Here is a 23,219-nt window from a genome sequence, read left to right on the forward strand (position 1 = left end):
CGTGGCAAAAAAAAAAAAAAAGTATGGCTCTGCAAAAATTTTGATTGACACAATTATAAATTCCTCAACTTGTTTATTATGGCCAGCTAGCAATTCTTTGATAAATGATGTCAGCATTTTCCCATCCACTGATTGGTTGGTCATAGCAACAAATCTTCCAGCCAACTAGCAATCTGCACAAATGAATACAATTATTGATAAGCATCTCGGGTGATTTTTTTCAAAATATGTGTTTTTGTCATGTTATGACTCAAATTATGAAGTGCTACAGATGGCACATTTGAGTGCTATTATCTTGCATTTTTTGTATCGTGATCATTTCTCTAAGTGCAACATGATGGCAGTGAAACGTAAATGGCAGCGTGTAGTGATTTGATTCCGTTAACGTGCTAGCCCGCAAACGTGTTGACACTGAATGGGTCCCTTTCTCCTTGACTGCAGGATATAATAGCTTGACACACCCTGAATGACAGACACACCCTGCTGCTAGTACAAATGAGAGCAGCCAAACGCAAGACTGTGGAAAGGAGGAGGAGGAAAGAGATGGTGAGGTCAGATGCATGTCTCCATATTTGGTCATCCCATGCCTTCATCTTCATCCTGCATTGCGGTGCCCAGAAGTTATTTGTTTTTGAGTCTTTTGCTATTGTGCAGGAGGATTACGCAAATGTATTTTTAAGATGTGGTGGAGCATGTGCTGAGGAAGTCAATGAGTAATTTGAATGCAAATAATATGTATGTTTGACTTCATTTGCTTCATTTTGTGTTAGGGAAATTGTTTTTTGACAACACAGATGTCAATTTTAACTCTGGCCAGACTTTCACTCAGCCTTGGAGAAGATCTGTTGAGTTCTATTTTTCAAACTAGCTTCCATGTCAAGGTTGCTCATTCTGTTAAGAACTATTTTCTTCCACTACTCCTCACTTATCCCATTTCTCTGTCTGGTCAAGCTCAAGTAATATAACAAGCTAACCTTTTGACCCACCAGCTGACACGTCAAATACTTCCCACCCAGCCCAACGAGGAGCAGAGTGAGATTTATAGATTTTTCCACACAGACCAGTAGCTACTGCACACACACGAGATGCTCTGGAACTAAACATATATGAAAACGTAGACACATTCCTCCCCGTAATGACACATAGCAAACGTAAATCGCACATTATTCCGAAAACGTGATTTTTGCCAGGAAATGCCTGCCATACCTCGGATTCCACCTCAAACATAATATGACTGCTATAGAGTGTTAAATAATGCCATTTATTGATGCAATAGTCACAACTTGTTGTTCATTCCAGGATGTTGCAACAGAATCATCTGGTTTGCATTTGGATTCAACTCTAAAACTTGTTGATTCAAAAACTATTACCTTTCTACAGTTATCCCTCTTTGATCCAAGTTCTTACATGTCCCTAACTGTAACTTTAATTATTCCCAACTGATCCAATGTGTTGATTCATTCATCTTAGTTTCACAATGTGCAAGCAAACTCTTTTTTTTTTTTCCACAGTTAATGTCTCCCTGCTGGTTGTGGCATTTGTGGCATTGGGCCAACAGTTCTACTTGGCCCTGTCTAGGCCCGAGAGAATATCTGAGGTAAACAAGTTCACATTCAACTGGTCCATCTATTGTAAACTAGTACAAGCATCAGTCCTTTCTTCTTTTTTGTTTCAGCCATGTGTTGCTTTCCGAATCCATTCTTCCAGCAGATTCAAATGTCAAATGTTTGATTCAGTTATTGAGTTGTCAAATGTGGATGAAACATGGATCCACCTGCGCGAGCTTGCAAGTCATTGCATTATCAAATGTTTTGGAAGAGAACAAAGAAACCACAATCAGGTCAGGCAATCCTATTCTGCCTGACTGCAATTTTCCTCCTTTATAATTGGTTCTGCACCTGCAGAATTTCCCACATCATGTTTACATGACTGGGCATGCTGTTGTTTCACCTGTTTGACTGACACAAACCTGTTTATATGACAGGTGGTCAAAAAAACGATGTTTTATGTGACAATAGTGTGGTTTTACCTCACACTAGCCTCTTTATATTTACAAGGTATGATTTAAAGCAACGGGTCTCAAACCTGCGGCTCGAGGGCAATTTGTGGCACATATGATGATATTTAACGCCCCCCCCTATTTGACAGCAAAGTGTGCATTCTGCTGGGAGTTTCTATTGATTTCTATTATAACTTCTTATAAACACATAACAGTCAATCAATGTTGGCAGTTTAAAAAAATATGACTTTATATTTGACAAATATGACTTTAAACATAGATATTTAATAGTTTTTTCGATGGTAACGTCCAGAATTCTCATTGATTTTGAAAATAAAATTCACTGGCGTATGTCTTTTCCATTATTGATCATTGATCAGATCATATGAAAATCATACACATATCCTAGACATCCTAAGTAGTAGCAGACTGGAGTCATGACAGCTATTTGTTTTGACTGTGCTCAGACAAGAGACAGTTGACACATATCTGGATGATCCTTATATACTTATATGGTCAAAATAATTCTGACTATGCACATACCTTTCTCATTAAACACACTTTATCTCAACCCCTTCCTCTAAGCTTTTTCAAATTCAGCTTTTTTTTTTTTGCCTGCTTGGTTGCCCCCCCCATTTGCTGTCAACTTGATTTATAAGAGAACGTGATTGGTCCATAATATAACGCTACCCAATGAACGACGGCTGCTGATTAAAGGGGAGGATTCAAAATGGCCGGTGCCCGCCTCGCTTTGGACCGCACCCCAGTGGGCAACGTACTCAACTAAAGTTGTGCGAGCCAGTTAGCTGCAAGTGAAAGAGGGAGGGCTGAAGGGAGAGGCGTTCAAAAAAAAAAAAAAAGATTGAAAAAAGCAAAGTAAGAGGGAGGAAAGGACCGCTTGTAGTGTAGCTTCAACTCCCGGCGAAACTGCAGCAGTCGACTGGAAAAAAATAAACTTTTGACTCACGTCGACGCCGACTGAGCCACCATTACGAAGGCGTCCCGAACCCTTTAAGCAGGTAAACATTTTTATCACTTTTCGCTCCGGTGCTTCTCCACAATTCATTCCGATTGTCCGGCGATGACTCTAGCTTACGAACCAGGAAGCCTTGCATGCTAGTTCAATGCGCTGTTTGGAGTGGCACCTCGTGGAACAGATGGCTTTGTTTTGTTTTTAAATAACACGAGTAAACTCACAAACTCGCTGATATGAGTTTTAATTTCATTTTTTTTTTAGTATTCACGTGTATGCATCGATATAAATGAGTCAAGTTTAGCAACCGCGTTGTGGCAGCTGGCCCGAGCTAACAGCCACAAGGGCAGAGGCAGGAAGTGATTCGCTTGAATGAGGTCGGCCGGCCGGCCGGCTCAGAGTTTCAGCCCGACTGGGATGAAAATAAAACTGAAGGTGTATTTCGACTGCGGCCATATCTTCTTCGTCGGGTATATTATTAAGTGCGCTATTATTTCGCGGTTGAACTTCGGTGGCCTGCGTGGTCAGTAACGTGTATGGCTGGCGGTATGACGTCACCACTCCACCGGACGACCAGCCCTACCTCACCCAAGCACGTCACCTTATTGTTCGAGGTGCACTCCCTTTTTTTTTTTTTGTGTCTAATTTTCTCTCTTTAATGTTCTCATAGAAACATCAACCACTGATAGAGCACACTTTGATTTATTTGGCTCTAGGTTAATTCATCGGATCGATCTAGCTCATGTAGATTCTCCTCATGCAAACTGCACAGATAACATCTTGTGGATCGTAATGATAGTTGCATGTAAATATTTCTGCTTGCATATGTGTTTGTTGATTTGCCAGTGTTTCATAATCAATTTTTTGTTTAAGTATCGGTGTCTGGTACCGGCAACATTCACGAGTACCCAATACACTCAAAATGAACTTTTGATAAGTTCAGTCAGTGCTTTAAGTGTGGCACAAGTTGAAAGTAGATGAATGCATTATGGGTGTGTAGGCAGTGACTTTTAAAATGATCATGCAAATTATCTCCAGTAAAAACCAGTTTGTCTTGACAAAAGTCAATCAGTTAAGCTGTCGATGTTTTTTTTTTCGGGACCGCAAATAATTGAAGTCATTGTGATAGCTGGATTTTACAAATATGTGTGTATAACTCTCCTAATATATTGTGCAGTGTGTTTTTTGGAAGCAAGCACTTTTAGGGCTTTTAATGGTATTGTAAAATGAGCCCCCTTTTGAGATTTTTGCACTCCCGCTGGGTGAAGTACATTGTAATGGCTAGGCGAAATTTAAACGCAGACATGCGGGAAAAATGTTTTTGTATTGTCACAATGACTGTTTGTGTTTACAGTGACTTTTTAGTCTGGGTTAGATTATTTCCTTGTTTGTCGTAAGTATGTGTGACATTTGCCGAGACCCAGTGGCAGTTGCTCAAAGTTGACTCCAGGTTGCTCTTTGAAGTTTTTGGTCAGATTAAACTGATGATGCTCCACTCGCTGACAAAAGTTGTTAGCTCAACTTTATTCATCAAAGGAAAACTGATTTATTTTTGTTTAAATCACAGAAACAATGCCACGAGAAATTTTAGGTCTCCTAAATTTGTCTTGAAGATCATCTTAGGTTGGATCGTCCAAAAACGACCGCACAGACACAGTAGCACGTTTTCTCCAAGTTTCCGCATTTTTGCATTTCTTTGTCTTGGTTCTTTCTCTTTTGTTTCCTTCACCCTTGACTTCCTTCCTCTGTATTTGTTTTGTTTTTCTGATTAGTTTTTTTGCCTCTAGGTCAGCCCAGTCTTTCCTTTATACTCCCCCACACAATGCACACCTGTACGGTTCAAAAAGCAACTAACAATAGTAGGAAATGTTTTCCCTGACTCAAGCCACGCTGATGCACATTCTTGGCAGCAAAGATAGACTTGAAATTAATTCTTTAAATTTTTGCCAGTGTTTTCAAACGATCCCCTTTATGAAATGTCTAGTGAATCATTGTCCCATCACTGGTGTGGTATTTTTAGAACAGTTCTGTGAGCGACTTGGATTTGGTCTTTGACAGGCATCGTGTTGGTGACGGACTAGATTTTGCACAAACTTTGCCACAATCTTCTAAAAAATACGAGGTCATTGGTAGGAAGGAAGCATATGTTGGGAAATCTATTTGACTTTTGTGTCTACTGAGCACCTGGCATGCCTCCATATTCTGAAGTGGTTAATACTTTTGGAGATTATGCAACGCTGCCACCGCTGACGCCGAGCTTTTGAACGCATGCTTCATCATGAGATGTGCTTCTGACTCCATTGGATGTGACATGTCAGCTGAATGAGGTCTGAGCACTTTGTTAAATGAGCCCATGGTTTGGACGATGATACAACAGTCGTCCGTTGGGAGTAGCCAGATAAAATCTGTAGGTGGTAAGGCTAAAGTCCAAAACGATGATAAAGCGGTCAGGTCATAAACTGGAGAAACGTTGTGCCATGTTGGGTTTCTCTCAACAACAACAAAAAGCTGCTTCTAAATTCCACTTTGCATTCTCTCACGGCCTGTTGGGTCACTTTGGTAATATAATAGCCCATACATTTCGTTTTTATATTTGCATGAGCTCTTTAACAAAAAAAAAAACCGGATCGCTTGTAAATGATGTCCTTATTAGACCAACGCCCTTTTTGCCAACTACCCATCCAGTCTTTTATTTATCAGCAAAGGTGTTGAAGATCAAAGAGCGCTTTTGCATTGGGATTGTTAAAAGTCTGACGTGGCTTGGATGGCATCAGATAAACTCAACTGATACCGTTCAACATTCAGAAAGAGTTTGACAAGATTTCTCGGCAATTATTCTCGGCACGTCATTTTCTGTCGACCAATCAGGGAAATACAAAGTGTGCCTAACGTTGGCTATGGTATCGCCGCAATTGATTTGAACACCCTGTGAAATTGAAGGAACAAAAAAATTGCAACGTCAAGTGCTGCTTTGGTGGAAACTGAACTTGATGATTACCGTTCAAGTGGTCTTGGTTTTGAGGGGAATGTGGAAAGTCATTTGGGATGTAGAGCTGTTAAGCGGCAAAGTCATTTTCCAGAAAGGTCTTCATTTACTTCTCTTTGTGTGTGCCCAAGAAAATGCCAGCGAAGCCACTAAATCTCCATGCCGTGAATTTCCACCCTGTTTTATTTCTATGCTCACTTTCAGGGTGCCAAGGAGAGCATCATGTGCAAATGTGAACCACAAATCAAACAGCAGTGTAAAAAAATCGCCATCGTATGAGAAGAAAGGACTTGATTGACTCATTGATTTGATGATGTAAGCTTCTGGGAACACACAGCAGTATTTATTTATTGACACGCATGTCAATCCATGCGTATCAATCCACCACCATAAAGCCCTGAGCAAGAACACGACGAGTTGACACAAGTATGACTGTACATGGTCATTCTGTGTTCGAAGGAGTCACGACCCCCCCTCGGTTATTACAGTAAGTCAGGAAGTCACTGAGGCGGAAAGGAATGAGTCTGATGGGGGGGCGGGGGGCTCCCTTTACGGACCCACGTTGACCCGCTTTCCCAGTGGAGCAATTGAGAGCTATTTAAATTTCAAGAGCAATTTTGCTTTGCATTTGTCCGTCTTATTTCACAAAGTGAAAGCTTTATTTATTGCGCTTGTAAATGCTGTTCAGTCGGTAAATGCGGTTACTTTCCACGTAGGCTTTTCTCACTTCCTCCTGCTAGTTTAGCATTTGTTTCACCATAGTGTTGTAGCCTACTAATGTTTAATCATCTGTCAAACTGTTTTTTCTTACCAGATGTTGGTGTCTGGATCAGTTATTTTTATCAAATGCCATGTCGAGGATATTTAAATAAGTTTCCTGGCGCATCCTTTAGAGGATATCAACAGGAAGGCTGAAAATTCTGTCTGGGTTGGGGTTTCATGACCGTTTTAGCTACTGTAGGAACTCTGAGGTAAGGTCCGCATCGACGGTACTTTATTCCTCTTTTCGATGTAGAGCAACCCCGGTCAAATTAACTGTGGCTATTTTTGTATGAAGGCGCTCTCTTGAGATGTCGTTTGAAATGTGCTGCCGTATTTTCTGTGTCAAGCGTGTGCAGTCAACACAATTATTCTTAGAGCCATGTGGAAAAAGAAAAAAAGCACAAACATTGCTGCAACTATTTTTTTTTTTTTTCAAGCTAAAAATTGAGTTAAAAGTAAGCACCGCCATTTTCTACATAGCATCTTCCAAATAATCTCTTGCGAATAATGAATTTGGTTTACATTTTTGTCATGACCTTTTGCACAATATTATTTGCCTTTCAGGCTCCAATCAGCTTAAGTGCAGCAGATGTTCGCCAAATAAATATTTATATCCACGTATTGATTTCGGCTTAATGTACAGTATGTTTGGCGTATTTAAATCCTTGTAAAGCTAAAGCAATGGCAGACTTTAGATAAGTGACTTTTTGTCTCTGTGTCAAAATAAGAATCCAAAAGAACGAACCGTCAAAGACGGAGAGGCGGGGAGGAGGCATAGTGGATAAAGTAGACATTTGTGGAATTTGTCTCTCCCTGATTGAGAGGGTGAGTATGGCAGGAATGCGACCCTGAAAAGACTGGATAAACAGCAGAGGGTGAATGGGGGGGGTGGGGGTGGAGGTTGTTGGTCTTATGGGGAAGCAGACAAACGTATGTCCTCAGACCTAGAAAAAGGGTTACGGAGCTATCGGATAGCGACAGCATCACCGATTTCCCACTCTGGTTTCACAGGATGTAGGCGTCCAACAAGAGTTGGGACTTGGAGACGCTTTGGACAATGATGGATTTCAGCTGCAGCCTGGGGAACTTGATGGGAGGACTGGGGGAGGGAGGGAGGGAGGTAGGGGTCATGAGAAGAATGATGCTCTCTCTGCTTTCTTTCTCACAGATCCGTGTTAATGTGGTGGAACGGGTACAAGACTGTTAAATGACCTATTTTGATACGTCTTCAAGGGTCCGTCAGCTTTTTTTTTTTTTTCTTTGCATACGGATGATGGTTTCTTTTTATTGGCTCGTCGCTGGAGATGATCGTTAACTAACTGCCCCAGCTACATTCAGCTCGTAATAAATTTGAACACGCTTGAGGGGGAAAAGTGTTTTGGCATAAAGTTGATCTGCAAAATTCAGTGTCGTTCAATGACTTGACGCTGGAAATGCTCTTCCTCATTTCAACCGCTTTTTTTCCTCTTTTCATAAAATGGCGTTTGACTGCAATCTCGTCATGCTTTCCTAATTTTGAACATGAAGAATTTGGCAACACTTTGTTTCCCATTGGAGCCTTTTGCAATGTACTCTTGGCCCAACATCTGGCCCAAAGTATTGTTTGACGTAATTACAACTATAATTTGTTTTTGTATTAGACCTCTAGTGTCATGTTTTGCATGTGAGCATAATCATGCAAACCTTTCTGGTCATGCAACAACTCTGGTAGTGCTTGGGGGAGGGGAAAAAAAAAAGAGCTGAACTAGTAAAATCACACTCTCCAATGTATAAAACTTATTGTCAAGAAACTCTTTGTCCCAGTTGACTTATTGCTTGCTCTAAGCACACAGCCTTCTTTTTTTCCCCCCCTCTGTACTGGTAATACCCGTCGAGTCACTTTCTATTGGCGTTGAACCGCAGCATTCCCGGGTCAACAGGCTGCTAGTTAGAAGCTTTTCAGATTGTAGGCTATATCAAATATGGCACAGTATGTGCATTAACACTGCAAGTTTTTTTTTTTATTTACTGGAATATATGGATAGGAGCAGGCATAAAGATTAATTTTAATTTTTATATTCATTTTTTTTTTTTTTACATCTAATTTTACATAGCCTTTTTGGCATGAATCAGAAATAGTTTTTTTTTTTTTTTTTTTGGGAGCTGACTTATTTCAAGGAGGCATTTTCTGTCGCACATGATTGCTTGTGAAAGTAAAAATGACACTTTCTCCCTCTCTTTTACAGCTACCATGGCAGACCCAAACAAGTATCTGTATGGGGACCGGAACCTGATCAACAACCCACTGGCACAGGCTGACTGGGCCTCCAAGAAGCTAGTATGGGTTCCCTCAGAGCGCCTGGGCTTCGAGGCCGGCTCCTTGAAAGAGGAGCGGGGCGACGAGTACTTGATCGAGTTAGCAGACTCCGGTAAGAAGATCACGGTGAACAAGGATGACATCCAGAAGATGAACCCACCCAAGTTCAGCAAAGTGGAAGACATGGCTGAGCTCACCTGCCTGAACGAAGCCTCCGTGCTGCACAACCTGAAGGAGAGATACTACTCTGGGCTCATTTATGTGAGTTTGAAAATTTCCAGAGAAACACTGTAAGGGGATTAGAAGTTGTTAAGCTCAGTATTTATAAAAAAAAAAACAAAAAACAAAAAACAAAAATCTTTTTACATCCCCCTGTCTGATGTTTCCTCCCCAGCCCTTGTGGGTGGGTGTTGACTCTGAACAGGAAGCAGTCTTTGAGACGAGGGCACGGAATGCAAATGACATTGTAATTGATGTTCATTATTTGTGTTTATACCCCATGTCCTGCGCTGTGAATAATTTGGTTTGTATGACCGACCGGGGTCACTGCCTTCCTTGAGTTTGAGGTGCCTCCAGGCTCCGTAGGCACTCATGGGAGAGCTTGTGCTTCCCAGAGGGAAAGATGCCTGATAGAGAATCTTGGAATGGCAACGCAGGAATCAGGAAAACAAAAAAAAAACCCATTTCTGGTACAACTAGAAGCGGAAACTTGGATAGAAAAGAAAATCAAAGTGGGCACTGTAGCTTTTGTGGGTTTTGAAAGTGTGTGTTTGATATTGGTCTTGAATCAAAAAAAAGATCTGCAATCTGATTTAGAGAATTGACTTTGGTTTCCTTGTTTACAATGCAGTCCAATTCAAAACTTGGCCTTCATTTCAAACTCAACGGGTGGGTGGGGTTGACATTGCATAATATAGGAGAGGAGTCCACCCTCGAGCAGAATTGATGAGAAAGCCTCCGCCTTTTCCTGAGGCCAGACCGAATCTTTCAGCAACTTGTCCAGAACATAAAATTAATGTGTAATAATAATCAATACTCCACCCCCAGTACAGATGAATTGCTCAATAAATACAGATGTTTTCAATAAAAATTTTTCTTTGAATCCCCTTTTGAACCCTTTCCTTTCTATTCCGCAGACATACTCTGGGCTCTTCTGCGTCGTCATTAATCCCTACAAGAACCTGCCAATTTATTCTGAGGAGATAGTTGAAATGTACAAGGGAAAGAAGAAACACGAAATGCCACCTCATATCTACGCCATCACGGACATATCTTACAGAAGCATGATGCAGGGTAGGTCACCGGCCCCCCCCACACACTTTTTGTACAGAACTAATTTTGTGCAAATGACTCTCCATCCTTTTTACATTTTTAAATGCCATTTTATTTTGACCCACATCAGAAGAGCGTCGGTTTTACACAAGGCAGTTTGTAATTAGCTTTGTCAGCAGCAACTCCTTGCTGCAAGGCGGATGTTGATTTCCTGTTTTGTGGCGAGAGTGTTCCGGCTATACAAAGCAGCTGCGTAGCAGGCGATAATTTAAGATAGTTAGTGTACTTATTCACGTCGGCCTAATCTTTTTTTTACAGATCGTGAGGACCAGTCCATTCTCTGCACGTGAGTTGCAAATCATTCACACTCCAAAATTACCCCCCCACTACTTGACTCCATATCGGTGCTATTTATTTCTGTCCATATTTGTGCAATCTGTTTCTGTTTTGACTCTTTTGATTATCTTTTTGTGTTTGGCTCTTAGAGGCGAGTCTGGCGCCGGTAAGACTGAGAACACCAAGAAGGTCATCCAATATTTGGCTCTTGTGGCCTCCTCTCACAAGACCAAGAAAGATCAGGTAAGCCGTTCATCAACTTTCCTACATTATCGGTCAACATACTCCTCCAGTCATCTTTCACATTAGCTGATGTGTTTAAAAAAATAAATAAAAAAAATCTTTCCCCCGTTGTGCCCTGAACTCCTGACTGAAATGTTTGGCTCACATGGTGGTGTTTGCATACGAATGCGTGTGACGAAATGGATTATGTAACATCCGCTAGCTACTCCATCATTGTATTTTTGGGGCGCTGAAGATGTAAAAAAAAAAAATAGCCACCACAAGAGGGCGACATGTTTTATAAACAATTGTGCTGATTTAGAGATGCTCTTGGAGCATTGAGACTTTTGACAAATATTGTAGCTCACATTTGCTGACGTTTTGCTTTTTCGGACTTTACTGCATCAGACACGAAAAAGCAACCGTTAAGAAATACATCTGGCCGCACTCGAAGGTTTCTGTAGCCGGCCGGGTTTTTGCGACACGCAACTGAATGTGACTCGGTGTGGTTCAGGCAAAACCATATCAGTGTCCATCATTCCATTTTTGAGGTTGTCGTATTTCTCTCTTCCCATCAACAGAGCAGCTCGATCCTGTCACATGTGAGTTAACTCTCTCTCTCTCTCTCTCTCGCCCCTTTTATTCGTTCTTTCTCCCCACCTGCTTCTGTCATCGCTGTCCCTCCTCCAACTTCCTCATCCCCCCCCCGTCCTGCGGCTTCCCCTCATTGGAGCACATTGCTGTGGGAGTTTTTTTGTGTCACCGAAGTGTTACTTCATGAATCTGAAGGATGTTTGTCGTCGGATTAGCGGAAGCTGTTCCTGTGAAAAAATTCAGCCAGACAATTGTAGGATAGGTGGGGAGAAGGAATCCGAATCAAGCACTTTGTGGCCTTCATGTGGGGAGCTGGTAGCCCAATTTTTGCCTGGCTGAATTTTTTTCCAGATTTCTGTGGCTACTCAGTGCGTGCTCTTGTCCGAATGTTTATTTTGTCCAGGATCTGCTTTCCAGTTTCCCCGTCCCTCAGCCAATGCATTTAATTACTAAGCAGCTTCTAACATGTTATGTCATTTTTTTAAAAATATTTTATGATATAACATAACCAGCAGATAAGGACATTTAAAGAAAAAAAAAAAATTCAAGCACATTTTAACAAGTTTAATTCTTAGCGTCACTCTTTGAATTCACTTTTAATATTTGATAGAGTAAAAGAAATTGTTGGCGATATTTTTTTCAATGTTCTCAACTACCCATCTGTGCAAAAAGGGTCTTTCTCTCCCCCCCCCCCTGGATCTTTCCACTCTGGTGATGGCTGTTTGAGGTTCCCTGGGTTTGATGGTATCTTAAGCTGCCCAAGATCATTTTCAGGTGTGATAATAATAGCAGCTTGTTAATAACAGGGTAAAATATTTTTCTCACCAGGGCGAGCTGGAGAAGCAGCTTCTGCAGGCCAACCCTATCCTGGAGGCATTTGGAAATGCCAAGACAGTAAAAAATGACAACTCCTCCAGATTTGTAAGATATCATCGATTGGGTTTGCTTTATTTTAAAACCTATCCACTTCAACTAATTGTCTTTTATTTGCAGGGAAAATTCATCAGGATTAACTTTGATGTCAACGGTTACATTGTTGGCGCAAATATTGAGACCTGTATCCTTATTTTCCTGTAATGAACTTTTTTTTTTTTTTTGCCAAACTATCGTGCTATGTGTTTCTTATTTTGAGGTTTGTCTGCATCTGAAACATTGCCCCTTGACAGACTGATTGTTAGATTTGCTGGAGAAGTCCCGTGCCATTCGTCAGGCCAAGGATGAACGTACATTCCACATCTTTTACTACCTGCTCACAGGAGCTGGAGATAAATTGCGTGGTATGCTCAATACTATCAATCACTTGAAGCGGAATTATTTTGCAAAAATGTCTTTCTCTACTTTACTAATGAGCTCATTGATCACCTTTCTTTAGCTGAGCTTCTACTTGAAAATTACAACAACTACCGTTTCCTTTCCAATGGGAATGTTACAATTCCGGGACAACAGGACAAGGACCTTTTTGCAGAGACCATGGATGCGATGAGGATTATGAGTATCCCAGAGGAGGAGCAAATCGGTAAGGCCAATGTGGAACCATTTCAAATAAACCGGCTTTTGCTATTTTTTTTTTCCCATTCATTCATTTAAATTTTTTTGTATGTAGGCATGCTGAAGGTCGTGGCTTCTGTACTGCAGCTGGGCAACATGTCCTTCAAGAAGGAGCGTCACACTGACCAGGCCTCCATGCCTGACAACACAGGTAGGTCCTTCCAGTTCTGCTCATCTTCCCCCTTGCTCTTTTGAATCTTCTCTTCACCTGCTCTCATTTTATTTTTCTTCCAGCCGCTCAGAAGGTCTGCCACCTCATGGGGATGAATGTCACAGACTTAACCAGGGCCATCCTAATGCCCAGGATCAAGGTGGGTCGGGACTATGTCCAAAAGGCCCAGACCCAGGAGCAAGCTGAATTTGCTGTGGAGGCCTTGGCTAAAGCCACATATGAGAGGATGTTCCGCTGGTTGGTTATGAGGATCAACAAAGCCCTGGACAAAACGAAGAGACAAGGAGCCTCCTTTATTGGCATCCTAGATATTGCTGGCTTTGAGATCTTTGAGGTAAAGTATGCAGAAACTACTCTATCTGTTGAAAATACCATTCTTATCATTGTGTTTTTCTTCCAGTTGAACTCATTCGAGCAGTTGTGCATCAACTACACCAACGAGAAGCTGCAGCAGCTGTTCAACCACACCATGTTCATCCTGGAGCAGGAGGAGTACCAGAGGGAGGGCATCGAGTGGAGCTTCATCGACTTTGGCCTCGACCTGCAGCCTTGCATTGAACTCATTGAGAAGCCTGTGAGTTGCTGGGGGAGGGAGATTTTGTGTACATCCATCTTATTATTTTGTAATAAGCATCATTCTCTCCCCATTGTGTGCAGGCCAGCCCTCCTGGTATTCTCGCTCTGCTGGATGAGGAGTGCTGGTTTCCCAAAGCTACAGACAAGAGCTTTGTTGAGAAGGTTCTCCAAGAGCAAGGAACCCACCCCAAGTTCTTTAAGCCAAAGAAACTGAAGGATGAAGCAGATTTCTGTATTATCCATTATGCAGGCAAGGTGAGCAGGCAGAGATGTTGAGGATTTTTTCCCTTCTTTTTTCGTCATCAGTAGTACTTGTCTCATCACCGCTTAGTTTGTATTTTGTTTGCACGCACTATAAATGGCAACAAATGAATATTTCATCAGGTTGACTATAAAGCGGATGAGTGGCTGATGAAGAACATGGACCCTTTGAATGACAATGTTGCTTCGCTGCTCAACCAGTCAACAGACAAATTTGTTTGTGAACTATGGAAGGACGGTAAGTCAGGAAATGCCCCAAAACAGACACTTAACACTTTTCAACACAACTTAAGTCAGTAATCTTTGATATCTAACCCTATCTAAGCATTTTTTTTATTTCGTCAACATATAATTAGCCGACACACTGTTGTAAAAAAATGTTATGCTAATGATAAGTTATGCTAAAGCTGACAATGGCAAATTATTTCTTGATTACATTAGCCTAAAGTAATGCTAAATAAGGGAGCGTGTTCCTATATTTTTCATCTCTTTTTAATCATGTTGCACAGCTTTTAATGGGGCCAAAGTGCTGGGTGTGGACAGTGTTTAATAATTCAAGCTTGTCGTTCCTGTTTTCATTTCACATTTCTTTCTCTTTATTGTCTGGTGTGTGTGTGCACCTTTGTTTTTACCCTTTCTTCAAATGTGTCCCTTTAAAATTCCTCTGTTTGGCTCCATTTTGTACGTTACATTTGACCCAAACATCTTTGCTGGCTCTCAGAGGTACAGAATTCTCAGAGAGCCTATTTTTATCAGCGTTTTCCTATACTACACTCAGACTCAGGTGACAAGGTTTCTTTTTTTTCCATGTCTTCTCCTGTCTGGCGCGCAATCAAATGCTTTTGTTTGCTCCATCGGTTTTCCCTCATTGTTCAAATACCTGCTTTGGGCGACAACTGTAACATCAGTGAAATGTTCAAGCTTTTTCCTGTGCTTTACTGCTTTTCAACTTTCCACTTGTTGCTCCATCATTGAACTCTCCCTTTCCCTCTCCCATGTAATAGTGTTGTGTGGGACTCCAGGTGGTGGTCATGGGTACTACAGAAAAGGGTATACGCTGCATGGGTTTGGTGGTTTTTTTGTTTTGTTTTTTTCCCCTCCCCTTGTTGGGTCATCACAACAAAAAAATGCCTACTGTAATGAGTGTCACTTTTCCAATGCACATGAAGATCTACACATAGTTTTCACCTCAAACTACTGTGTGAATAGTTGCCATTCACCCACTGCACTGTTTTCCCCAACCCCGTTGTGATCTTCTTACACTTCACTGGATTGTACCCCCCCCCCCCCCCCCCCTTTAGTTTTAATTTGCATCCCATCTCTTGTGTGGTGTTATTGTTTGACGTTTTCTGGGTGGTTGGCTCCCAAGAGAAAGTGGATGACCTATTTTGTCATGCATTTGTAGTAGATAAATTCTTTGATTAATTTTCTTTATGCCTTTTTGTGTGTTGTCCTCTCTTTAGTGGACCGCATAGTCGGACTGGATAAGGTTTCCGGCATGTCTGAGATGCCAGGTGCTTTTAAAACTCGCAAGGGCATGTTCCGCACCGTGGGCCAGCTCTACAAAGAGCAACTGTCCAAGCTCATGGCCACTCTGAGGAACACTAATCCAAACTTTGTTCGCTGTATCATCCCAAATCATGAGAAAAAGGTAAAATAAGGGAAACACACTGCAAGGTAAGCTGGTTGCTAAATATTTCTTGCTTTATTTCACCAGGCAGGAAAACTGGATCCTCATCTGGTTCTGGACCAGCTAAGATGCAATGGTGTTCTGGAGGGGATCCGTATCTGCAGACAAGGCTTTCCCAACCGAATTGTCTTCCAGGAGTTCAGACAGAGGTAGCTAAATGTTCTGCCTCCAATTCTCACTTTGAGTCTGTATACCCAATATTACCTGCTCTTCTCTCAGATATGAAATCCTCACTCCAAGTGCTATTCCCAAAGGCTTCATGGATGGAAAGCAGGCTTGTGTGCTTATGGTAAAAAAAAAAAAAAGAAATTCTGTTCACACTTAAATGTGAAGATTCACACACAAGACATTGAATGTGCTTCTTTTCCCGTCAGATCAAAAGTCTGGAGCTTGATCCTAATCTTTACCGTATCGGCCAAAGTAAAGTTTTCTTCAGAGCTGGAGTTCTTGCTCACCTGGAGGAGGAAAGGGACATGAAAATCACAGACATTATTATTAGTTTCCAGGCTTGGTGCAGAGGCCATTTGGCTCGCAGGTAGGACTCGAGACTTTAATTATTAGTGTTCCATCCACAGATGTATCATTTAGGGAAAAAAAAGATGTCAATCTTTCCTCACTTATTTACTTTTGCAATGTTTTCTTTTGCAGGGCTTTTGCAAGACGACAACAGCAGCTGACTGCAATGAAGGTCATCCAAAGGAATTGTGCTGCTTATCTCAAACTCAGAAACTGGCAGTGGTGGAGGCTTTTCACCAAGGTAAACAATCTGTCATGTTATTTCGCACCGATTATTTACATGCTTTGAGCTTTTTTTTTTTTTTTAATGCACTACGACACCAAAATACCTTCTCAGGTGAAGCCCCTACTTCAAGTAAGCAGACAGGAAGAGGAAATGCAGGCCAAGGATGACGAGTTGACCAAAGTGAAGGAGAAACAGATCTATACACAGCAACAGCTCCGGGACCTGGAAGACCAGCATCAGCAGGTAAAACAAAAAATAGAGTAGAGGTTCTTTTATTTTTTTTAAACGCACGAGCATTTCCCCACAACGCTTAAATACTGTGCTTACTTTTTTTGTAGCTGAGTGCTGAGAAGATGGCCCTCCAAGAACAGCTACAGGCCGAAACAGAACTCTGTGCTGAGGCTGAAGAGATGAGAGCTCGCCTGGCTGCCAAAAAGCAGGAATTGGAGGAGATCCTTCACGATCTAGAAGCCCGTGTGGAGGAGGAGGAAGAGCGTGTTTCTCAGCTATCGTCTGAAAAAAAGAAGATGCAGCAAAATATTTCTGTGAGTTTTGACGCGACCGCTTTTACGAGGCTTGTGCATCACTCTTAAATTCTTATGCATTTGGAAATAGGACTTGGAGCAACAGCTGGATGAAGAGGAGGCGGCTAGACAGAAGCTACAACTGGAGAAAGTCACCACAGAGGCCAAATTGAAGAAGTTTGAAGAGGAAATCATGGTTCTAGATGATCAGAATGCCAAACTGAACAAGGTTTGGATATACAGAAAGTCAAATGTATATCAAATAATATCATGCAAATAAAAAATAAACCGTTTGTGGATTCAGGAGAAGAAGTTGTTTGAGGAAAGAATATCCGAGTTCACCACCAACCTCGCGGAAGAGGAGGAGAAATCGAAGAGCCTGCAAAAACTCAAGACTAAACACGAAGCCATGATCACAGACCTTGAGGGTAGAATGGCAGTTTAGCTTTTCAGCACATTCTGCATTTCTTCTCGACAAACTCATTGTTTTGATTTTTGTCTTAGACCGACTTCGCAGGGAGGAGAAGCAGCGCCAGGAGGTGGAAAAGAACAGACGCAAACTTGAGGGTGACGTCACCGACGTGCACGACCAAATCGCTGAGCTGCAGGCCCAGATTGCTGAGCTTCGTGCCCAGTTAGCCAAAAAGGAGGAAGAGCTTCAGGCTGCACTAGCCAGGTGTCCATTTATGACACAGCTCATCATTTTTTTTAGTACTTGGACTGTTAGTTGTTCAGCGGTAACTCAAATCATTGGCATCTTTAGGATCGAGGAGGAAGCGGCACAGAAGAATATGGCTCAGAAAAAGATCAGAGAGATGGATGCTCAGTTATCGGAACTCCAGGATGATCTGGAGATGGAGCGACAGTCCCGGGTCAAAGCTGAGAAACAACGGCGGGACCTCGGAGAAGAACTCGAGGCTCTCAAGACGGAACTGGAGGACACGCTGGACTCCACCGCCGCACAGCAGGAACTCCGGTAGAGCTCATCGTCCTGACCTGTTATTCAGTCTATTGTCAAATCTTACTTTAATTTTGCGCTCTCTGCCCAGGACCAAGCGTGAGACAGAAGTGGCCCAGTTGAAGAGGGCTCTGGAAGAAGAGGCCAGAGTCCATGAACAGCAGATGGTTGACATGAGACAGAAACATAGTCAATCTTTTGATGAATTAAATGAGCAGCTGGAGCAGGCAAAACGGGTATTGACACATTTCTTCTAATTCACCTTTTTTTTTTTTTTTTTTTTGTGCATGACAATACCAACAAATCAAACTTTTTTTTTTAATTTTTTTTTTTTTTTTTTCCTGCATTAAATTTTTTCATCCTCCAGAACAAAGTGTCAATGGAGAAGGCCAAGCAGGCTCTGGAATCTGAGAGGAATGAACTCACCATCGAGCTGCAGAGCTTGATGACGGGAAAAGGAGATTCCGAGCATCGTAGGAAGAAGGCCGAATCGCAGGTTCAGGAGTTGCAGCTCAAGTTTTCGGAGAGTGAGCGCCAACGGTTGGAGCTCAGTGAGAAATTTACAAAAATGCAGGTATACTCAACTCGTTTTTTTTCTTTGTTCTCTCACATATTTCTAACCCACATGTTCCATCAAGTCAAACGATATGACTGAAACTGTGATAATTTGATATATTAAAAAAATAATAATAAATCTCACTCACTCGTTTGTGACCATCCACAGGCAGAACTGGAAAGTGCCAATGGCATGCTGAACGACGTGGAATCAAAGTCAATCAAGGCAACCAAAGACCGCTCGACACTTGAGTCTCAGTTTCAGGATGTCCAGGTATACTCCCAATCATATAATATATCAAAGTACATGCAGCTTGTGGTCCTGCTGGAGATACATTCATTTTGTTTGTTTCCAACAGGAAGTGCTTCAGGAAGAGACCCGGCAAAAACTGTCAATGGGCACACGTCTGCGCCAGCTGGAGGAGGAGCAGAATAGTTTAAGAGAGCAGCTGGAGGAGGAGGAAGAAGCCAAAAGAAATGTGGAAAAGCAACTTCAAATGGCACAAGCTCAGGTACCCAAAAAAACAGAAATGTTTTTCTTCTTCAATGTGAGCACATTAGCAGTTTGCACTCGCTAATGTTCGAACAACTTGTACGGGTTCATAAAAATACAATATTTCCTTCCTTCTTGCAATTAGATTTTAGAATTCAAGAAGAAGCTCGAGCAGGATTCTACTTGTTTGGAGAGTGCTGAAGAAATGAAGAAGAGGGTGCAAAGAGACCTTGAATCGACATGCCTTCGCTTGGAGGAGAAATGCTCAGCCTACGACAAATTGGACAAAACCAAGACGCGCATCCAGCAGGAGTTGGACGACTTGTTGGTTGATCAGGACCACCTCCGACAAATCGTCTCCAACCTGGAGAAGAAGCAAAAGAAGTTTGACCAGGTGAGCTTGCATTTGAAATCTTTGGATTATTTTGGTAATTGTGCTTCAGGAATGACCGGCCTTGTTGTCATCTTCTCTGTCAAGATGCTGGCAGAAGAAAAGAACATCTCTGCCCGTTATGCAGAGGAGCGAGATCGAGCTGAAGCTGAGGCCCGTGAAAAAGACACTCGTGCGTTGTCTTTGGCACGTGAGCTCGAAACTCTCATGGAGCTGAAGGACGATCTGGACCGTAGTAACAAAATGCTCCGGGCTGAAATGGAAGATCTGGTCTCATCTAAGGATGATGTTGGAAAGAGTGTAGGTTTTCATTTCAGAGATGTGTTGTTTCCTTTTTTTTTTTGACTTTGTGTCCTCATCACAAATCTTAATTGTTCTCCAGGTTCACGAGTTGGAGAAATCTAAACGTTCAATGGACCAGCAGTTGGAGGAGATGAAGACTCAGCTTGAGGAGCTGGAGGATGAGCTGCAGGCCACTGAGGACGCCAAGCTGCGTCTGGAAGTCAATATGCAGGCCATGAAGGCTCAGTATGAGCGAGACCTGGCGGGACGTGACGAGATGGGTGAAGAGAAGAAGAGGTCTTTGATCAAGCAGGTGAAAAGCCTCCAAAGAAAGCCCAGTTTATGTTCCTATATGTTTAAAAAAGAAATAAAATGCATGCCAATTTCAAATTAAAATCTGTGCATGACACATGTACTCGCGTCAGGTCCGTGAGATGGAAATGGAGCTGGAAGATGAGCGGAAGCAGCGCTCAGCTGCTGTGGCTTCACGCAAGAAACTGGAGCTGGACCTGAAGGAGCTGGAAGCTGGCATTGACATGGCCAACAAGAACAGAGAGGAAGCTCTCAAACAGCTGAAGAAACTCCAAGTAAGTCACTGTTGATAGCCCTCAAAATGCACGTCTCGTCATTTGTTTGTTTTTAAAACTTCGTTTGGAATGCTCTGTATGCTCCTTAGGCCCAGATGAAAGAACTTATCAGAGAACTGGATGACACCCGTCTGTCCAGAGAGGATATCCTTGCCCATAGCAAGGAGACTGAGAAGAAGTTGAAGAGCATGGAAGCCGAGATGCTCCAAATGCAGGAGGTCATTATTCACACCACCTCGCTATTTTTTTTACACTTTCATTTTGAAAGTCACGAAACCTGAATATAATCTTGACGCTTCCCTGCAGGAGGTGGCCGCTGCAGAGCGTGTGAAGAGACAGGCTCAGCAGGAGAGGGACGAGCTGCAGGATGAGATCAATAACCAGGCCACCAAGAAGTACGACCTTTCTCAAATCGCATGTTCATCCTCCCATCTTGACATCTTTTTTTTTTTTTTTAACCAACCACAGTGCTCAAGCCGCAGAGGAGAAGAGACGTCTGGAGGCTCGTATTGCTCAGTTGGAGGAAGAGGTGGAGGAGGAGCAGTGTAATACGGAGCTGATCAATGACAGGATGAAGAAAGCAATGCTTCAGGTCTGTGTGTTTGGTCCTCCAAGTTTTATCTATCTGGGTGATGGTCTCACTGACAGACTTCCATTCCCTCCCTCCATTTCTGCAGACTGAGCAGATGACTGTGGAGTTGGCAGCGGAGCGCAGTGCCGCCCAGCGTGTCGAAGGCGCCCGTTCCCAAATGGAGCGTCAGAACAAAGACCTGAAACTCAAACTGCAGGAGCTGGAGGGAACCGTCAAGTCCAAATACAAAGCCAATATGACCGCCTTGGAGGCTAAGATTGCTCAACTGGAGGAGCAGCTCGACTTTGAGACCAGGTGAAAGCATCAGCAAGCGGTCGAGAGAGATTCTGGAGCTTCACGGCGGCAGTCTGAACGGTGTTCTTGTTTCACCCTTTTACTCAGGGAGCGGCAAAGTGCCTCCAAACTTGTGAGACGCACGGAGAAGAAACTGAAGGAGGTTGTGCTCCAGGTGGAAGATGAGAGACGCAACACTGAGCAGTACAAAGACCAGGTCTGATTTTCTTCATTATTATTTCATTTGACCTCTGAGATATTCCCCAATCTTTGTTTTAATTGCTCTTTTTTTTTTTTTTGGTCTTCTAGGGGGACAAATTGAACTCTCGCTTGAAGCAGCTGAAGCGTCAGCTGGAGGAAGCCGAGGAAGAGGCTCAGAGGGCAAACGCCAACCGAAGGAAACTGCAGCGGGAGCTGGAGGATGCCACTGAATCGGCAGAGTCCATGAACCGCGAGGTGTCCAGCCTCAAGAGCAAGTTGAGGTGAGGAGCCAAACCGTCCGTCATTTGTAAGTTCTTATCAGTTACTGCTATCAACTAAATGGTTGTACTGGCGTGTTGCCCCTTTTGCTTCGTTATAGACGCGGCGATCTCCCGTTCACCATGCGCCGCATCGTGACCCGCACCGGCGTGGAAAGTGATGATGAGCCCGAGCCCAAGAGCGAGACCCCTGAGCCCAAACCTGAGTAAATTGCTAGCGATGCTTAATTGGTCATCAACCAAACGGTTACTAGACAACTCCAAATTCGCGTGAACACAATGTCAGTGTATTTACAACAGACATGCAAAAGACCAAGTCATCTTCTGTGACTGGCTGCTCATTTTGACCGTGACAATCTATGCATACAGTTAAGACGGTAAACTCGGACAATCGCCACGGCAACAGATTTGGGGCTGCCCCTCCTTTTTTTGTTTTTGGACGTAGTTCTTTTGCTGCGGAAAAATTAATAAAGGACATATTTTTATAAGGAAACATTCAAACTATAAAAACCGTAATGTAGGATCTATTTTTCTAATTGAAGAAATGAGCAAACAGAAGTATAATTACTGGAAGGGGACCAAAGTAATATCTCAATCGATAGATTTGTATTTTATGCTGAAGTTTGTACTATGATTAAGAATGGAAGTACATGTTTGTGGCTCTTGCTTGCGCTTTTGCCTTACAATGAAGGTTTATATGCTCAAATGTATTGCACCAATTTAACTATCAACATGTGACTATGCTTTCCAGTTTAATCATTTGATGTATACACATTTCATGAAGTTCAAAAGGGGATGACACAATTGGAAACGACAGGTAGTGAAGGCATTTGATTGTGACTGTGCTAAAATTCTCTAATTTTGCACTGAGGTAATGAAACGATTCGCCGCAACCACTGCATCCGTGTTTTTTTTGTAACAAACTCAGATGCTTTAAAAATATTGAAGACAACCTTGCACGTCCTTGTACATGCAAAGAATATCAACGCACGTTGTGACCGCAAAAGCAGCCCCCCCCCCACTGGATGTTTATTGATCTTTTGTGTTGTTACTGTTGTCTTCATTCTTGTTCAGGGTAAAGTTCAAATGGAGTTGTGGGGTAGGTTATCCCTAAGGGCACACACACACTGTATTCTCAGGGCACAGCTTATTGATTGATTGAGTGAGGGAGGAGAGGGTTAGCATAGTCACAAAGGTTGAACAAGTCATCCTACTAGGATAGAAGGACATAATTGATCACAGTAGCCTGTGTATACTTTACTCAAGATGGCAGAAAAAAAAAGATTCAGCATAAACCGTAATACTTGTAGCACAAAAACCCTCTTTTTTTTGCAGAATGCAGACATAAAGCCCTCACACGCTGTGCTCAAGGGTGGCTTTGGCTCGCTCACACTGCTGGGAAGTGAGAGGAATGTGTTATACTAAAATCACTGCTCAAATTAATTACCTGTACGCACTTAAAAACAAATTAAAGCCAAAAGGAAGTATAATAAAAAAAGCATCTCATTTATGTAATGTTTATCTGCACCTCAAGAATTGAAGCAATGTTGTGACTATGTGGTATTACAAATAAAGAGGCTTTAAAAGGAATTCTAGTGTTTTTTGGTTTTAATAACTACTGCACACCACACTGGAGAAGTCTTCGACGTCGTCACC

General features: G+C 42.4%; 1 protein-coding gene across 2 annotated transcripts; it reads left to right on the forward strand.

The window, feature by feature from the left end:
- The first annotated feature begins 2,725 nt into the window (after positions 1 to 2,725).
- LOC147044606 (myosin-9-like) lies at positions 2,726 to 23,153 on the forward strand. 2 transcript variants are annotated; one of them, XM_085934341.1, is made up of 41 exons: positions 2,726 to 3,018; positions 8,946 to 9,277; positions 10,153 to 10,309; positions 10,607 to 10,634; positions 10,774 to 10,867; positions 11,428 to 11,448; positions 12,269 to 12,361; positions 12,434 to 12,497; positions 12,619 to 12,717; positions 12,813 to 12,956; positions 13,044 to 13,139; positions 13,223 to 13,494; positions 13,561 to 13,734; positions 13,818 to 13,991; positions 14,121 to 14,235; positions 15,461 to 15,648; positions 15,715 to 15,836; positions 15,907 to 15,976; positions 16,062 to 16,222; positions 16,336 to 16,444; positions 16,541 to 16,672; positions 16,768 to 16,974; positions 17,045 to 17,182; positions 17,258 to 17,381; positions 17,458 to 17,629; positions 17,717 to 17,929; positions 18,003 to 18,147; positions 18,279 to 18,485; positions 18,636 to 18,740; positions 18,826 to 18,978; positions 19,105 to 19,353; positions 19,438 to 19,650; positions 19,733 to 19,945; positions 20,058 to 20,219; positions 20,309 to 20,437; positions 20,526 to 20,614; positions 20,688 to 20,811; positions 20,897 to 21,105; positions 21,193 to 21,301; positions 21,394 to 21,566; positions 21,665 to 23,153. In XM_085934341.1, the coding sequence occupies exons 2-41, from the start codon at positions 8,951 to 8,953 to the stop codon at positions 21,771 to 21,773; spliced, it is 5,883 nt and encodes a 1,960-aa protein (XP_085790467.1). In that variant the 5' UTR covers positions 2,726 to 3,018; positions 8,946 to 8,950; the 3' UTR covers positions 21,774 to 23,153. The 2 variants fall into 2 exon arrangements, with proteins under 2 accessions (XP_085790467.1, XP_085790468.1); XM_085934342.1 differs by lacking the exon at positions 11,428 to 11,448.
- The last annotated feature ends 66 nt before the right edge of the window (positions 23,154 to 23,219 follow it).

The sequence above is a fragment of the Syngnathus leptorhynchus genome, chromosome 16 (genome assembly GCF_054491065.1).
Source record: "Syngnathus leptorhynchus isolate UIUO chromosome 16, UIUO_Slep, whole genome shotgun sequence".
NCBI lineage: Eukaryota > Metazoa > Chordata > Actinopteri > Syngnathiformes > Syngnathidae > Syngnathus > Syngnathus leptorhynchus.